Below are 20,000 nucleotides of genomic sequence, written 5' to 3' on the forward strand. Positions count from 1 at the left end.
CATTCTCCACATAATTATAATTATAAACTGCGGTTTAAACAATAAATTACCTGCCTCTGGATACCTTCTAACGAAGACGCTACCCACACAAGTAATTTCCAGGAGTGCCTCCGGATTTAAATATCCCCTGGTTGCTTAGATACTTCAGACTACCCCTGAAATATTGAAGCAATCCTATCATTTACCTATATATATATATAATGATAATAATATTAGGGATAAAGATCCAAATTTACATGGAAAAATTCAATTTAATTTATCAAAATAAAAATTGAATTAAATTTCACAATATATAATATATAAATATGTAATATATAATTTAGAGAAAAAAACCACAATTATTGAATTCATCCACGAAAATCCACAATCACATATATAAAAATTTAATAAGTAAATACACTAAAAAGACCTATAATAAAAATCAAAAAAGTACACGGTAATAAATATTGAAATAGTAAAAATGACTACACGTGTTTCATAGTCATATTTTCAGATAGAAAATAAAATGAAAATCAAATTGATTCAAAATAAATCAATCGAAAACCAATTCCATTCAAAAATATAGCTAATCTTCAATTCAAAATTCAATAATAATAATAAAATGAATGTATATATATCGACTAACAATAAATATCAAATGAATTTATATAAAGATACTTAATTCTAATAAACGCTAAGTTAAAAGTATAACATTTAAAATTTTAGTTTAAACTAAAGCTTTGATAAGATAAGTATTGCATTTATTTTCAGTAATATTGTTAAATGTTTTTCTTTTATTTATTGGTAAAATAAATATTTTTATATAAATTCATTTGATATTTATTGTTAGTCGATATATATACATTCATTTTATGATTATTATTGTAATTTGACCTGAAGATTAGCTATATTTTTTAGATAGAATTGATCTTCGATCGATTTATTTTGAATTGATTTGATTTTTATTTTATTTTCTATTTGAAAATATGATTATGAAACACGTGTAGTCATTTTTACTATTTTAATATTTATTACTTTGTACTTTTTTATTTTTATTATAGGACTTTTTAGTGTATTTACTTATTAAATTTTTCTATATGTGGTTGTGGATTTTCATGGATGAATTCAATAATTTTGTTTTTTTCTCTAAATTATATATGTATATATATATGGTGGTTGTCTACTCCTTAAACAGAGTTTGACCACCTCCTGCACCTACACCTTAGCCCTTTCATGGCGTCTGATGTGGCTTTTTAAACCAGACAGTGTTTTGAAAAAAACACCCACACAGATTGCACCTCTGATTTGCACTACCAATACCTGCAAGTAAGTTCTGCTCATTGTGGATCCTAACATGTCTTTTAAGACCCCCATTGGATTTGCAAACTCTCTGGCACACACCACATTCAAACGTGTGCACAGACATATAATCAGAATAGCTGGATGAGGTTTGTTTTCCATGGGTTCGCAGGTGAGATTTGAGGCCAGCCAAGGACAGACATGTATGTATGTATGTATATATATGTATGTATATATATATATATATATATATATATGTGTGTGTGTGTGTGTGTGTGTATATATATATATGTATATATATATATATATATATATATATATATATATGTATGTATATATATATATATATATATGTAAACACATATATATATTATATATATATATATATATATATATATATATACATATATATATATATATATATACATATATATATATATATATATATATATATATATATATATACATATATATATATATATATATATATATATACATATATATATATATATATATATATATATATACATATATATATATATATATATATATATATATACATATATATATATATATATATATATATACATATATATATATATTATATATATATATATATATATATATATATATATATATGTACACACACACACACACAAGAGTTAAGGAATGGAGTAGGTAAGAATACAGTATGGGTTAATCTTTCATACACTATGAACGTGGTGTAGTGAGTCAAGGAAGTGCTATTTTGTCACAGATTAGTACAGTTGTGCTTTGGCAACTGCAGCCAATCAGAGCTGGTCGCATAGCTATAAATACAGCACCATCCATCCAGAAAGGAATTACATTCAAGTCAGTCAGCCAGCAGTTAGCAGAAGATTTTGACAAGAGTACAGCTATTTTCAGTGGGACTACCCATGACAACCTTACTTCAACATGAACGACTGTGTTATTTCATGGCCTTAATGCCGTAAACTTCGGGATTACATAAAGCTCACATGGCAAATCCCATTATTCTCTATGGATGGAACTTGCCTGTTTAAACTTCTAACTACCTTTATCATGATGTGCTTCTACCCATTTGTGTAATAGTAAGTCCACTGGCTTTCCTTGACTCCTACATACAACAACTGACTACTCTCATTGCAATCCAAATAAATTATAATGTTTGTTCTAATATAGCTTTCTGAGGTACTTTCTCAATGCCGCACAGATGCAACTCTTTTATTGAGTTTCCACATTGTGTATTTATTTAGTAACACTTTACTCAAGTTACATTCTTACATAGTTACATTTGAACACTGGCTAAAAATATAACAAGAAATTTTTTGCAGCACATAGATATCCACTTTCCATACTCATATCACAAGATCTTTAATAGAAACACTATCAAAATTAGCTGTAGTTGCCTCCCCAACACAGGACAGATGGTTTTTCAATCTCAATAAGAATTGTAGATCCCCTAATAACTATTCCTTGAACAATATTACCTGGAAAATTAACTGATGTACAAGGGCAGCATCACTGATATAAACAGAACAACAAAAACTTACATTGGAAATACCTTCAAGGAAAGACACTCACAGCACTTAGCTTTGTTTACTGACGAAAACTAAAGACATACCAGATCTTTATTTGATATGGTATGGACCTTAAAGAGAGGAACATGGACAACCACCCTATAAATTGAAGCATCATAGCTAATATCAGCAAGTATAGGGTTTAAGGCAGGAAATGTGATCGCTGATGATACAGAGGAATTAAATATCATAACATCAGCAGTGACCATTTTAAACATTAAGAAAGAAACCTTCTCCTCTTGCTTGCAAAAACAATTTAAACTTTGAAATTTCATGCATAACTCCTCACCCAGCTTCCCACCTATCCAACCTGGGCCAATTTTTGGATTTCGATTTCATGCACGATATGCATGACAGACATATACCCCCAGGAAATCGTGCTAGACTTCTTAGATACTCAGATATGTATAACATGCATATAACACATATTTGTGACATTACATGATTCACAAAAATATGAACATATGAATATTTTCATGGACTAATTTTACGTTTGAACCCGTGAAACACCATCAATAACAATATTCATAAACTCAAACATCAACCAAACGCATACTATAAATATACAAATTTATGAATATAGCTGTGCATGAACTTTCTCGCATAAGATAATTAAGGAATTAATAATCTATGATGAATGCAAATTCTTGCAAAAATCCAGGCTCAATGAAAGATAATTAAGAATGCCTTCCTGTGATTAGTGTATTTATTTTGAAGTTCTGAATAGTCTTGTGTCACTCTTGTATTCTCATCCAAAATTGAGATGATTATCAGCATTCAGGAATAGATTGCTTGAAGAATTGTAGCGATTTTCCCGATGAAACTATTGGTAGGTTTGATAATCCATAAAGAATAATTATCAACCAAATGCAGTGTTGAACATTCCTTCTCATTGCTCAGTACTATCTTGTACACACACACATGCACGCACACGCACACACACACACACACACACACAGTCACACGTCTATATATCATATTTTAATCTCTCATCACTTGCAATGAAGTCATTTCCCTCAATACTATACATACATACATACATATCTATATACCTGTGTGTGTGTGTGTGTAGGGTTGGGCACTTCATCGATTATGAGACGAATGTTCTAGTTGATTCAATCAACGGAACAGCCTGCTTGTGAAATTAATGTGCAAATGGCTTAGTAATCATCCAAAGATAGGCATACCCTTAATGTACTTCTTAGAGAGATTCAGCATGACATACCAAATGTAACACAGTTGGCCCTTTTGAATTACAGTTACAATGTGAAATAAAGTGTTATCTGTTTCAAGTGTAAAGGAATTACCTTAGATTGAACTAAGTACAGAGGAATTTATTGCTGGATGAGATCATGAATGTTACAGAGAAGATTATAGCGGAATTAATTAAGAACAGAATTAGACTAGGTAAGGTGAAATTTGGTTTTTTGCCAGGGAGGAGTATTACTAATCCCATCTTCTTGTCTTCTTCATAAAACAACCATTGTATTTGGCTTTCATTGAACTGCAGAAAGCTTCAACAGATTGCCATGCTCTGTGATCTGGTGGATTCTGAGGAAGGGTAGCCGAAAGGCTTGTGAAAGCCATACTTGCCAAGGACCGATGTGCCACCGTCAGTAAGGTGAGAGTTGGCCACAGCTATATGGATGAATTTAGAGTACAGATAGGAGTTCACCGGGATTTGGTTCTCAGTCCCCTTCTAATCATCATTGTCCTCCAGGTTATAAAAGAGAAAATTAGACCAGCTGTTTTAAGAAACTACTATATGCTGATGATTTCATTTCACAGCAAAATTTGTAATAGAATTAGGAAAGAAAGTGTGGAAGCAAAATTTGGAATCAAAAGACTTTAATTTAACTTAGCAAAGACCAAATTTCCAGTGAGTAGGAAAACAGACAGGACTCTGTTTTCCAACTTACTGATGTGCAATGGAATCACAGGAGGCTTAACAAAGTGGAAGATGCATAGGCACAATAAACAATAAGGACACATGGGAAATAGATTTTCCCGAATACCCTGGAGGCTCCATAGAGATAGTAGATCATTTCTGTTACCTAATTAGCAATGGAGAAGGATGTCTGAAAGTATAGTTGCTCAAATAAGAACAAGATGGAAAAAATTTCTGAGAACTCTTATCTATGTTGGCAACTATAGATCTCTCTCTCACAGTGAAAGGCTCATGCAAGAACAGAAACGCTATACATGATAGTGAGATGTGGGCCCTGAACTGCAGAAGATAAGCGAACACTAGAGAGGAATGAAGCTAGTATGGTCCATTGGATGTACAATGTGAGTGTGCATGTATGCCAAAGTACTAATGTATTGAGAGAAAAGTTAGTTTTAAAAGAAATCAGATGTAGTAAGCACGAGAGAAGACTGTGGCATAAAGAAGTGCTGGTCGCTTAAAGTGTACAGAACCTGTAGAAGAGGGAGACCTAGGAAGACATGGGGCGAATTAGTGAAGGCTAATCTCAACATGTTGAACTTCATGAAGGAGATGATGTGAAACTGAGATTAGAGATTTGCTGGACTTGAGAGGACCTGTTTACCACGGTGAAAGTATTTTTTGTATGCTTGTACAAGCTGGGGTCCACCCCTGAAACCATTCTACCTTGTCGACCTCACATCTCATCCTCCTAACACCCATCTCTCCATCACCCTTTTGTCTACAGCACTAATCAGCAGCTGTAATCACCTGAGATCAGTGTTACCACATATTTCATCCACCCTTCTTTGCACTACAAGTTAAATTCTTCTCCTCTTGGAGACATTTCCTATTAACACCCATCCATCATTCTCATCTCTTCTCACTGATCATCAATTATCTTTCCCTCTCCTCTCCATTATACATCTTTAATATCTTATTTCTGCTATCATTCTCGACACACTCTCATATCTGCCATCACGCCCCACTCCCTACAAACACCCTTATGTATCTCTACATTTTCCTCTCCGCCATTATTGTACATCATCCCGCTAGTCTTTGATTTATCCTCCTAACTGAGCCATTCCTATTTTTCTAACATTACCCACCCTCTCCATACCAATATTTTCCATCAACTGTACCGGTACCCTTGTTCATCACCCAACTACGTTCAGCTTTATCCCTATCTCTATCCATCTGTTACTCTCCTCACACACTCATATGAAATTATACACCCTCTCCTTCCTAACCATGATCTACTATTAGTATGCTCTCTTATACTTACCTTCTTGTACCTTAAGGTCAGGTTTGCTCTAGCACTTCATCAGTACCAGCTTTATCTTCTTAGCTATTCCTATCCACCCTTATATAATGCGAGGTGGTCATGTATCACTTCTTTGGCAAGACACCTGTGCTTGTCTCTATCATACTTTAGCTTCTCATCTCCTGGCATAAAGTCACCTCCCTCTCTCAAATACTTACTGAGAGATCCTTTTTCCTTTTCTTTTCTTGTCTTGCAAGTTACTTGGTGGCCTCACTAGTGACAGTGTCACAAAGAAAGTACCTATGCATACTATAAAGTGATTTGTGTTAGGAAGAGCATCCAGCTGAAGAAACCATGCCAAAGCTGACATTGGAGCTCAACGAAGTCCTGCGGCTCGCTGGATCCCGACAAACCCATGCCAGTTATGAAAAACGAATGATAAATTATAGTATATATGCATGCGCACGTGTATGTATATGTGTATATATATATGTGTGTGTGTGTGTGTGTGTATATATATATATATATATATATATATGAATATATGTATTCTCTCTTTTATTCTTTTACTTGTTCCAACCATTTGATTGCATTGAAGAGCTTCAGTTGAAAAAAATCGACCCCCAGGATGTATTTTTTAAGCCTCATATTCTATTGGTCTCTTTGGCTGCACCGCTAAGTTACAAGGATGTAAACACACCAACACCGGTTGTCATACATACCTATATGTACATATATATGACAGGTTTCTTTCAGTTTCCATCTACCAAATCCACTGACAAGGCTTTGGTTGACCCGATGCTATAATAGAAGAACACTTACCCAAGATGCCACACAGTAGGACTAAACCTGGAACCATGTGGTTGGGAATCAAGCTTCTTTATTTCATAAAATTAACCACAAGGGCTTTACACAGAAGTAGTTGCGGGCTGGACAATGTTTGTAGATCTCTAGTTCTCAATTGCATGATTCTGTTAAATTATGTTGGAATTAAATCAGCTTTGTGAATTGACAATGAGGTACACCTCGAAAAGGCTTACAGTGTATTGTACTTGGATTCTTTAAATCCAATTTTTATATCTCACACTCACACACACAAATATATTAAAACAAAGACTGGAATTTATGGTATTATTTTAATATTGTGGTTACGTTTCATTACAACGTGAGAAATACATTTTATAAGCATGATATTTATATTAATAATGATATAAATATAATGAATTCATAATAAAATATATATATACATACATACATTTAGATCTTTTCCAATGTGAAAATGTTCTGTCTTGGTTTTGAAATGATACTATGATGTAATGAAACATTTGTAATTACAGTATTAAAATAGTACGGAAATTGCAGTCATTATTTTAATACATACTTACTATACAAATAGTATATTTGGTCAGGAATTTCAAGTTGCATGTATGATTTTCTTCATTAAAATAAAACATCTGCATACACACAATTGATAGCTGGAATACACAGACGTGCTTCATGAAGACACAACTAGAATTATAATCCCTTCTATTTACTTATATACATATATGTGTGTGTGGGGGTATTTTTGTTTTTATTTTTGCATTTACAATTTATTCATTCACCCCGACCACGAGCTGGCATACACAGGTGCTTACAATTGTCAAGTATTACCTCTAACATTTACTTTACCTATGTATATATATATATATATATATATATATATATATATATATATATATATATATATATATATATATTGTGTACATAAATCTGTATTCATGTGGGAGTATATAAACATATATGGTGTGATTTATTGATCATGATATATAACCAATGTTTAGAACACCTTGCATTTAGCTATATTTTTAAAAATCCACATGAGAGTAGCAAGCATGTTATTATCCAGATTCCTTTCTGTAGTTCTATTCCAATCTTTCAAACGTAGAGTACAAATGTAAAACAAATTTGGAGATAAATATTTATTGAATACATACATCAATATAGCTCTGTCAATCTAACTCTTTACCTGTCTTTATATTTTATCTTTTATTTGTTGGTCAGTGGACAGTGGAAATACTGGGGCACTGCCTAGAAGGGTTTAATTGAATGCTACCTATTTTCTAAGTACGTATTCTATCAATCTCTTTTGCCAAACTGCAAACGTACAAAGACATAAACATACCAACATCAGTTGTCAAGCAATGGTGGGGAACAACCACACATAAATACATATGTATGTGAATATATGTAGTAGATTTAGAAACATTGCAAACTTATTGATTTCTCCACAGATTGTAAAGAAAATGTCAAACAGCCTTAATCAATTTTCAAACCCTATTGAGTTCTCATCAGAGGTGTTTACATCATTTGATCAATCCCAGAGAAATAAGTAACCAATTTGTTTATATACACAACAAGTCCAATATATTTTAATATCAGCGGCCTGCCAACAATATGTATGCACATATATACATGTATGTGTGTGTGTGTGTGTGTGTGTGTGTATATATATATATATATGAGGAGGTACCTAGAAGTAACCAGAAATGTTCTCTGTGGGACAAGCTCATTGTAGTTCAGGCTTCCGCCGCTAGAAATCACTTGATGCAACCTTTAGGCATCAGTCTGCTGACTGGCGTCATTGAGTAAAGTCATACTGCCACGTAGTGTGTCTTTGTTTTGCAGTGCTTCTTCCCTGTTTGTTCATTCTTGCAATGGATGAAATGAAGAAACAGTGTGCTTCTATGAAATTCTGTTTTCTGTTGAGGCAAACGGCAGTTGAAACAATTATCATGCTTCCAACAGCTTACAAGGAGGCTGGCATGAGCAAAACACAAGTTTAAGAGTGGTTTTCACACTTTTGGAATGGGCTCTTGTTGCTTGAAGACAAACCTTGTTCAGGGCGACAGTAGCACCAACCCCAGAACAAATGAAAACAACATGAAAATTCATGATCTGATCTTGGAGGACCATCACCGAACAATTCATGAATTTGATATGACTGGTGTGTCCTGGAGCTCCTACCAACGAATTTTGAGTGAGGAAAAGAGTTGCAATAAAAGCTGTGCCTTGCTTGCTCACAGAAGATCAAAAGCAGTCATGACTGAATGTGTGCCATGAACTAAAAGAACAGATGGAAGTTGATCTTGCTCCCAGCAGCTTTTATTTATCTTTTCTTTTTTTTTTCTTTGAATGAAAGAAGTCCTTAAAGGAAAACGTTTTGCAGACGTGGAAGAGGTGAAGAAAAAATGACTGAAGCGTTAAAAAGCATCACTTCAGAAGAGTTCCAGGATTGTTTCGAACAGGGGAAAATGCATCTGGACTGATGCATTGCTTCAAATGGATAATATTTTGCAGGTGATAAAAGAGTAAACCTGTAAAACTAAGTGAACAAAATATTGCAAAATTACGGATTCTTTGGGATACACCCTCGTACACACACACACACAATGGGCTTCTTTCAGTTTTGATCTATCAAATCCATTCACAAGGCTTAGCAGAAAACACTTGTTGAACCAATTGTGCATTGGACTGAAGCCAAAGCCAAATGGTTTGAAAGCAAGCTTCTTAACCATAATCACACCTGTGCTTTTGTATGTGTGTAAGATCTTTCCCAAACAAACAGATTCAATTAAGCATTAAAGATACCATACGAATATAGTGCAGTATTCATTAGGTAGTATTCTGTCCTCTTAAGCTAATGATTCTAATTATATTATTCACACTCTTTCATGATTCATTATTAATATTTTGCTCTGTATCACAATGTCTCACAGTCAATGCTTGTAGAGGACAGTGACAAAGTAATATCGAGTTCTAATGAACAGTTCTTTGTTCTGCTAAGGCAAAGCAGATTAATAAAGGAAGAAAGGGCAGACATACAGATGGATATACATAGCAAGACTAAGATATCACTACATATATATATATAGGGATATATATAAAATGTACTGTTCTGTGATAGAAAATTCAATAAAAAAAGTACTCCATCTGATGAGAGATAAATATTATTGCTTTAAAGGGCACAATACATGTATTTAAGTGCTACAAATAGTTTCATATGTTGAGAAATACTCAAACATATTCTTCAGATACAAACTACATATCATAACAAATTAAAAAGGTTGAATAATAGAATCGCAAAAAAATTGAGAAAGCAGCATATAGAAAATGCAGACATTAAAAACGGAAAACGAAAACAAAAAGACTAAAATGTAAAAGAGCTCTCCTCCTTAGACCTTAAATGATAAGGCTGGAAAGATATAAAGTTAGTCAGGAATAGGTGGAATTTTCCAATTCTTCAGAATATATTTATACATATGCATGCAACTACTGAAAATTTCTGACCTAGAGTTCAAGAGAGAGTTAGGGATCTAAGAGCTGAACAGGATCTGCACTTTTTCAGCTAAACAAAGTCTATATTTATTTGTTCCATTCACATAAGGTGTAGATTTCTCAATTACTTTCCATTTAATCACATGCAGTGTTTCGTTATCTTTCAAAGTCCATACGTAGCTAGCCAAAAATAAAGTTACTAGGTTGGCTACCTACGTATGGACTTTGAAAGATAACGAAATATCGCATGTGGTTAAATGGAAACTAATTGAGAAATCCATACCTTCTGTGAATGGGTCGAATAAGAGTAGGCTTTGTTTAGCTGAAAGAGTGCAGATTCAGTTCAGATCTAAGATCCCTAACTTTCTATTGAAATTTTCATGCATATATATAAAAAATTAACAGAATGAGATAAAAATCCAAGCTGGTGAAAGATTTCAGAACATTTACAAAAAGGTTTTACAACTGTTTCCGGGATATTTTATATATCCCTTCATTGGAGACAGTGCAAGAAAATGGTTACGCAATAGTTATTTTAGAGAAGATATGAAATAGAGAGTGAAGTGGAGGAATGAAAACAGACATGAGATATGCAGGGATATTGTATAGCACTTACTCAGCATTACCTGACACCTTTGAGTCTTCTTGACACCATTACCTCTCATAAGTGGTTGTATGCATGTGTATAAATATATTTTGAAGACTTGGAAAATTCTGCCTATTCCTGACTGACTTGATATCTTTCCAGCCTTATCATTTAAGATCTAAGGAGGATAGCTCTTTTGCTTTTTTACATTTTAGTTGTTTTGTTTTTGTTTTCTGTTTCTTACTTTCTGCATTTTCTATATGCTGCCTTCTCAATTTTTTCACGTTTCTTCTATTATTCAATTTTTAAAGTTTGTTATGATATGTGGTTTGCACCTGAAGAATATGTTTGAGTATTTCTCAACATATGAAACTATTAGCAGCACTTAAATACATGTATTGTATCCTTTAAATAAATAATATCTATATATATGTAAACAAAATCAAACGAACATACACAAAGTGTGTGTGTTGTTAGTTCATGGGTTGGTTGCATTTTAGACGCAAGAGAATACTTTCTCAATGCGCCTGGTGTCAAAAACACTTGAAAGTCATAAGCAAGTGAGACATCTCACCAAGCGCATTAAAAAAGTGTTCTCTTATGCCTAGAATGCAGCCGACCTATGAATGAACAACACACACACCTTGTGTATGTGTGTTCAATTTTGTTTATATATCTTGAGAAGCTTCTGATTCATATTTGAATTTTTCCCATTATATGAAAGGTTGGGAGATGGCAGCAAATGGTTCCTAAACCATGTAGCATACAGTAATCACTCACCATATTACGGTTCACCTATTGTGCCCTCAGTACATCATGGATTTTTCTGGCTAATAAATGTAAATGTATATCACGGACTCCTCAGTATATTGCAGGTTTCTGCGGCCGGTAGGTATTTATATATTTTTAGATTTTAATTATTTCTGTGGTGAAATAAGCATTTTCACGCCTAAAAATTAATAAATAAAAATACAGTACAGTATTGCATAGTATAACTAATTAATTAAAATATATTAAAAGAAAATATGTAGTGTACCATAGATGAGTAAACAAAGAATCGCACATACTGCATGGAAAACGAAACTCGGGAAACAAGTGTGTGATGTTTTGCATTTATAATAGAATATGTACAAATTATAAAAATAATCAAAAAAAAAAATACAGTACAGTACTGTTTCTACTTCACGGATTTTTACCTAACGTGGTTCGGAATGTAACACCTGCGATAGTTGAGGGATTACTGTATATATATATACATATTATCATAGTTGACAATATAGCTTGCAATGGGCCTCGTTTGGTATGCAACATTGGAAAGTCACAAGAATGACGAAACATCAATGTCTGTTGCTCCGAGAAGGGACATGATGTGAGTTGTCTCGCTTGCATATGACTTACTTTCAGGTGTTTTTAGCACAAGGCACAACTGAAAATATATTCTTTTACACCTAAAACACAGCCAACCCACAATGTAACGACATGCACACCTTGTATGTATGTGTTCAATTCTGTTTATATACCTCGAGCTGCTTCTAATTCATATTTGAATATATATATATTTAATAGACATATAAACATGGTAAACTTAATGATTTCTTCACAGATTGAATAAAATGATGACCAGCCTTATTTGCTTTTCAAACCTGATTGTGTTTTCATTAGAAGTCTCTACATCATTTGACAAATCCAAGAGAAAATAAGTAGCTAATCTGTTTATATACAAATCCAGTAGCTTCAAGGAACTGGAGTTACTAATTTGCAATATCACTACATTTAACATCAAGGGCCTATCAGTGGGGATCTCAGGCCACATAGTATCAAGGTATGGATATATGTAAACCTACAGAGTAGACATAGAAACATTGTAAATTTAACTGTCTTTCTGTGTATTGTAAAAATGAACAACTTTTCACTGAGTTTCGAACCTTATTGGGCTCTCATTAGGTGTCTATGTCATTTGACCAATCCTGAAGAAAATGAGAAGCCAATCTTTTTTTTAGGCAAATAAAATTATAAATGATAACATTTAAATATTGGGTTAAAATCTTTGGATAGAAAAAAGAAATCAAAAGCTGCCCATGGAACATGAACCCACAAATGTAAACATGACAGGCTTTCAACCATTGGACCAAAGCAATCCTTCACATTTCTGTCCATTTTAGATACTTAATTCTTTACACACACACACACTTATACACAAGATATAAAGATGTGTGTGTGTGTACTTTTCAGGTGAATGGAAACTAATATAGAAATTGGCTTCAATGTCAATATATTGTTTTTTTTTTGTAGAAATTTACTAATTGAGAAAAATATTTCTTGCATGAACTGTCATGAACTGCAGGTAAACTATTTTTAAAGCAGTAATGAAAATTAACAAAGGATTAATTGAAATGTAAGAGATGAATTTCTGGAGATGTTACCCATCTGACACTCCAACCACTATGTGTTATTCATTCTCAATCTCACTGCATTCCACTGTTAGAGAGATAATCAAAGAGAGAAGGAGGGAAACAAACAATGTTACATATACGTATACCATTGCTTTCATCAGCATTCACTCTCCTTCCCCTCTCTCTCAGACGATGTTTCTTTATGTGCGTCTCTCATTCTCTTTCTTTTTTTCCACTAAATTTGACATTGACTCTGAAGTTTCTTTGAAAGTCACTTAAGAAGTTTGCAATGAAAGGTGTCTTTGAATGTGCTTGTTCTGTTTTGCTAAACCATACTTATACACATATGAATAGATGTAAGCAGATGGATAACTGGTCCTCAGAATTCCTCTAAATACACATTGTTAAGAATTTAGTATTATCATGTTATTGTATGTTGCTGTGAATATAAATCTGTCATCTTTTCCAACACTCTAAGACTATGTCTGTACATACAAGACAGCATACTTCTGGTAGCATGGATTATTATGCTAATTAGCTTCAAATCAGTTTTAATAAATACCCAAATATTTAAATCAGCAAGATCTATTCCACCAATGATGGTATGGAGGTAAAAATATATAAAAGATCACATCATATTTATAAACAAATAAGTATCCCTCATGGGATAATATTTTTTCTTTAATTTTTATCATTGTCATGATAGTCATCATCCCCACTCATTAATGAGCAAATATAATCTGAACATAAGAACAAACATACACTTCTGTTGGAAAGTAACTACAGAAGATTATGCCATCAAAATTTCCTTTGATTCTTTTGTCTTTTGATAACCTAATTGATTTGTTTTAATAAAATTTACTTTTTATTTATAACGATATGAGATTCTATGTTGCAACTGTAATTTACTAAGAGTTTATTTCTTGTATTCATGTATTGCACATTTAGTAGTGAAATTTATGACAATATAGAACAATGATTAATGATTTTCTGTCAGACCCAAATTCCAGTTTTAAATTGAAATCAGTTATTTCATTTAAATTTTAAGTTCAACTTGAAATTTAGAGATTATTAATAATAATAATTATTGGACAGTCGTAGCATCAGCTTTATGGTTAAAGTAAGTGACCATTTAGCAACCTTTTAGCATTATGCATTTGGTTCACACCCTACTCGCATTACCATGTTATAGCTTTTATACTTTTACTGTGAAAATTGGGTATAATGAAAGGAATCTTGTTTGAGCTGAAACACAGGAGAGTAGAAACCACCTCTGTAAATGATGTCAGCCATCTTGGAAATTAAAGTGGTAAAGAAACAGGAGGAATACAGCCTCATAAAGGAAACAAGACTTGAAGTAGGTTTGGAAGCACTAAGATAGTTAATTAAGTCTCTGAGAAACAGAAACTACTGAAATAAAGGTAGAGATAGTGAAGTGAGAAAGCTAGAGGCTGGAATATGCTGGTTAGTAAATCCATGCCAATTAGTCCAATGGTTTGTTTTGGGATGTGGTTTAGCAGCATCACCATCTCAAATGTAGAAGCAGTATCTCATTATGGGTTCCATTTGAGCTTTGTATCAATTGTTGAGAGTTGAAGTATTTTCTGGTCAGTCTTTGGGCTTTGATGTGTTGTGAATGTGAATTATCAGTGATTATAAGTCCCAACATGACTGACAGTTATCGAAGATCAAAGCAATCTAAATGTAATGTGGATATTAATATTGAAAATATAAACTTTGAAGATGAAGTTAATAATTGGGAAAATGAGAGTGCTATTAACAACTTATCTCAGATATTTAGCTAGTTAACAGACTAAGATAAATTCTAGCACATTATTAAGACATGAAATAGATAGCATTTTAAAATGGCTGCCTCGAGCCAAATATGATCTCAAACAATTTGCATTTAGTTAAGTCATTTCTCAGAATGTATTAAAGATGCACAGTAAAAGTAGTAATGGGATGAACCCTACCAAGGTAAATACACAGGTATTCTAAGCAAAACCAGTACAGAATAATACTAATTTGGTCTAGATAAGTCTTTTAACAAACAGCTGAAATGAGATAAAGTGGCCAATTATAACTTTTCACATTCAATATAATATAGTCCTTTGTTATCAAAATTAACTCATAATTCTTATCAGTAATGATATTTCATCTATTTAATTTTAGTTAATTTCTTATTTTTATTCAAATTTTTAAGGTAGCTGACTTCGTAAAGTTTTCAACAGCTTTCATTCACAGCACTTAGCTTCACCTGCTGTATACGCCACAAATCATACTGTATAAAACACAGTAGTATCAATTAATTGCACAAATACAGAATTCAGGATAACTCAACCTCTTCCTTTGAAGGAGAAAGATAGAAAAGATAAGAAGATATAGATACACCTGTCTGTAGGATATTATTATAAAAAGAATCCTTTAATGAAGCAGTGTATAGTTTGTGTGTCTGTACATGTCTGTATACATTTTTAAATGATTTATTGGATATCTAAAGAAAGTCAGATGGATGCAGCTGCATACTACTTCACTTTGTGCCAGGGTTTCAAATCGATACCTTTGTGATCAGGAAAATGGTGGTAGTGGCACTTGTCACCAAATTGGCAGCCTGTTGTTCTCCAGAAGTAGCATTCGTTACCATTCACTGGACCAGACTGTTTTGGTAAATTGTAACGGAATCTAGTGGAAGAGAGAGAAACAGTATCAAGTTTAGACAAATTATTCAAGATGAAACTGGTGGAGAGTAGAGGACAGTAGCAAAGAAATAAGAGAGGACAAAAGAAAGGATGATAATTTGGTGATGATAAAAGATGAGAAGAGATAAAGTACTAATGTTGGCAGTGAGAGAATAAAAGAATAGCGATGAAAAGCTAACAATAAATGATTTACTGAATCATTTTTCATAATAAACTGCAACAGAATAAACTAATTTAAACAACCTTTTCATTAACATCATTTCATTATAGTGTCAAAAGAAAATGAAATAATTAAAATTAAACATATTTGGAAAAGCATATATTTTTTTACAAGAATTGGAGCCAAATTTTGACAGGGCTAACAGGTTTCATTAACTCTAAAGGATTTAGTGTGACATTCATAGAAATTTTTATCATTCATACTCAGGCATGGCTGTGTAGTAAGAAGCTTGCTCCCCAATAACTTCAGTCCTATTGCATGGCATGTTGGGCAAATGTCTTCTACTATAGCCTCAGTACAATCAAAACCTTGAGAGTGGATTTGGTAGGAAGAAACTGAAAGAAGCCCATCATATATATATATATATATATATATATATAGCAAAAACATGATCACTCTTGAACTTTAGCTGCCCACATTGTGGCTTTTTACTTTTAGCTACCCATTCTGGATTGCCATGTGATGGTCAGGTTCGTTTAACTTTATTTGGATCATCCTCCCTTTAATGTGGTGGACTAACCTAGCATCTGTACATCAGCTATAAAATGGGAACATTTTGGCCCGTTAAACTTGGGGAGGTAAGTTTTGCTACAAGTAACCTTGAATCTTTGATGTGAGAACAGTTTGATTTCACTTTGCAGTTTTCAGCAAACTGTGAATAAGGTGCAAGTTTGAAGTACTTGTCGATAACTTTTTCTTTTCTCTTCGTCCTCTAATAATAATTGCCCATCTTTCTAGGCTCCTCTCACAGCTGTCCAGCATTCAAAAATTATATGGGTATTTTACAAAATTTTCATCCAATAAATCATCATCATCATTTAACGTCCACTTTCCATGCTAGCATGGGTTGGACGATTTGACTGGAGACTGGCGAAGCGGATGGCTACACCAGACTCCAATCTGATCTGGCAGAGTTTCTACAGCTGGATGCCTTTCTGCAAATGTTTTTACATTAAATATACATTAATAGCGAATTAAAAGAGAAAGTGAGAGACTTTGCAAATGAAAATGGAATACTCTGCAGTGAATGCAATGAATATTTAAATTTGTGATGAAACTGGATGCAGTGAATATTCAAATTTGGGAAAAATTGGATTTAAAAAAATTCAATAAACTTAAGAAATCGAAATTATAGGAAATGTTTCAGAACATGAATTTATAAAAATATTTCCACACAGTCAACCCTTTAATAATTGCTTTCTTTTTCTTTTAGTACTTTTCGTAATTGTTATATACCTAATTAATAAACAGCTTTGTCCATTATAGTATATATATATATATATATATAAATAAATAAATAGAGTTGAACGCAGGTGTTATTCAAATTTTTATACTTTCGACATATGTTTCAAAGAAAACATTGGTATTATTCCAGAAGGAATAAAATGATGTAAAACAATGCAATCTTCTCACCAGGGATAAAAAGAGAAACAAAATGCATCAATAAGACATTTTAACCAAATATGATTACTGCATACATGAAGGGAATGCTGGTAAGTTATTTTTTTAAAAAAATGTTAATAGATATAACGTCAAAGGCAATTTATAGAAAGAGAAGGAGGAGGGAGAAAGAAATTAGCAAAAAACTAAAAGTGGAGAAATATAGTGCAATAATGAATAGGAATAAAGATTAAAAGTGTGGAAATAGATATATTTAGTGGAAGTGAAATGTAAAATGACAGTTATAGATCGAATTTTATAGACTGGTAGAAATCACTTATAGGAACTAAAGGTATGTTTGTGCCAATGTTTGCAACGATAAACGTGTTCTTTAAACATGTTTACAACAGTATTCTCTGTTCATTGTTACAGAGCAAACAAAAAGATTTCCCTTTATCATAAGGAAAGGATATAGATAGAATATTTATTCCAAATCAAATTGTCTATTATGTTCCTTTAAAAACCAAATTAATTTACTAAGCCCAGTATTGTTATGTTTATTGATATGTCTAAATGTAGAGTAACAGTTAGATATTGTTTTTGACAACTGAGATGAAGAACTACCGATGTAAAAACAGACATCAGAACCGGAAGTAATTTTACATTGATAAATAGAGTTTCTAATCTTAGAAATGAATGCGATTCGAATTTATATCAGAAATACTATTATTGTTGCTCTTATTATTCAAAGAATGGCTAGTGTCAATAATATCAATGTTATTATTTTCATTAAGTGGATTTGTATCTAACAACTTATTGTTATGTGAAGAGATGATTTGTGAAAGGTTTTTGGTGTTTGAAAACACTATCCTGATTTGGTGTGAATTTATAATGGAATAGTATCTTGAATTTTTTGGGAAGTTCTTATCTATAGCTTGATGAAACTGGTAAGAGAGGTTGGATTTGATCTGCTTACCATATGGAATTATCAACCAAACAGCTTTACTAGGACATACCTTGTTATTAGGGTAATTATCTTGAAAAGTCCTAGATTTACCTTTATAACGTAAAAAGAGACTTAAAGGATAGGTATCACCCTTACACTGCAGAAATACATTACTTGATTTAGTGTTGTTATTCAAACAAAAATTTATATTGTTATTAACATTATGACTTGATTTCATGTCCTGATTAACAGAGGTAGAATTAATGTTAATAGGGCTATTATAGGTAATTTTTTCTTTCTAAGTAAGGCAGAGTTATAAAATTCAGCTTTATCGTTGAAGATATCAACATTGGCAGAAAATCTAGAAAGTCTAAGTGAAATATTCCTAACTCAGTTCCTTGTAATAGCCTTAAAATGATTACTGAAAGAGTTAATCATCATCGTTTAACGTCTGTTTTCCATGCTGGCATGGGTTGGACGAGTTGACTGAGGACTGGCGAACCAGAGGTTGCACCAAGCTCCAATCTGATCTGGCAGAGTTTCTACAGCTGGATGCCCTTTCTAATGCCAATCACTCCGAGAATGTAGTGGGTGCTTTTATGTGCCATCAGCACGAGGGCCAGTCAGGTGATACTGGCAATGGCCATGCTTAAATGGTGTTTTTTACATGCCATCTGCACAGGAGCCAGTCTAGCGGTACTGGCAACTACCTAGCTCAAATATTTTTTCACATACCACCAGCCCAAGTGCCAGTAAGGTGACACTGATAATGATCACACTCAAATGGTGCTTTTTACGTGCCACTGGCACAGAAGCCAGTCAGCTGCTCTGGCAAGGATCACACTCGGATGGTGCTCTTAGCACTCCACTAGCAAGGATGCCAGTCATCGAATTTGATTTCGATTTCACTTGCCTCAGAAGGTCTTTGCAAGCAGAGTTTAGTGTCCAACGAAAGAAAGGTACGCATAAGTGGGCTGGTTACACCCCTGGCATAGACCATGGGTCTCACCTGGCTTGCTGGATCTTCTCAAGCACAGCATATTTCCAAAGGTCTTGGTCACTAGTCATTGCCTCGGTGAGGCCTAATGTTCGAAGGTTGTGCTTCACCACCTCATCCCAGGTGTTCCTGAGTCTACCTTTTCCACAGGTTCCCTCAACCGCTAGAGTGTGGCACTTTTTCACACAGCTATCTTCATAAATTCTCATCATGCACACTGTTAATATATTTTAAATTACTTAAAGGTTTATGGTAATATATATATATATTACATATATATATTTGTGTGTGTGTGTGTATATGTGTGTGTGTGTGTGTATATATATATACATATACATAAGTATATATATATATAGGCTATATTTAGTTGAAAAACCCAAACAATGTTTATTCATAATGCAGCCTATATGAAATGC

The 20,000-nt window shown here is 33.1% G+C and overlaps 1 protein-coding gene across 4 annotated transcripts in view; it reads right to left on the minus strand.

Moving 5' to 3' along the window:
- Positions 1–12,033: 12,033 nt before the first annotated feature.
- The window catches only part of LOC106867759 (uncharacterized), a 229,337-nt gene continuing 221,370 nt past the window's right edge, over positions 12,034–20,000 (minus strand). For 2 of the 4 annotated variants that reach the window (XR_008266010.2, XR_016244964.1), the window contains one exon: positions 14,233–16,024. Coding sequence is in view for 2 of the 4 variants with exons in the window: in XM_052974422.2 (XP_052830382.1) it covers positions 15,868–16,024 (157 nt within the window). In the remaining 2 variants the exon portion in view is untranslated. Of the gene's footprint in view, positions 16,025–20,000 lie in introns of all 4 variants that reach the window. The other 2 variants (XM_052974422.2, XM_052974423.2) reach the window with 2 other exon arrangements.

Source organism: Octopus bimaculoides, chromosome 18 (assembly GCF_046866305.1).
Source record: "Octopus bimaculoides isolate indiv1 chromosome 18, ASM4686630v1, whole genome shotgun sequence".
NCBI classification, from domain to species: Eukaryota; Metazoa; Mollusca; class Cephalopoda; order Octopoda; family Octopodidae; genus Octopus; species Octopus bimaculoides.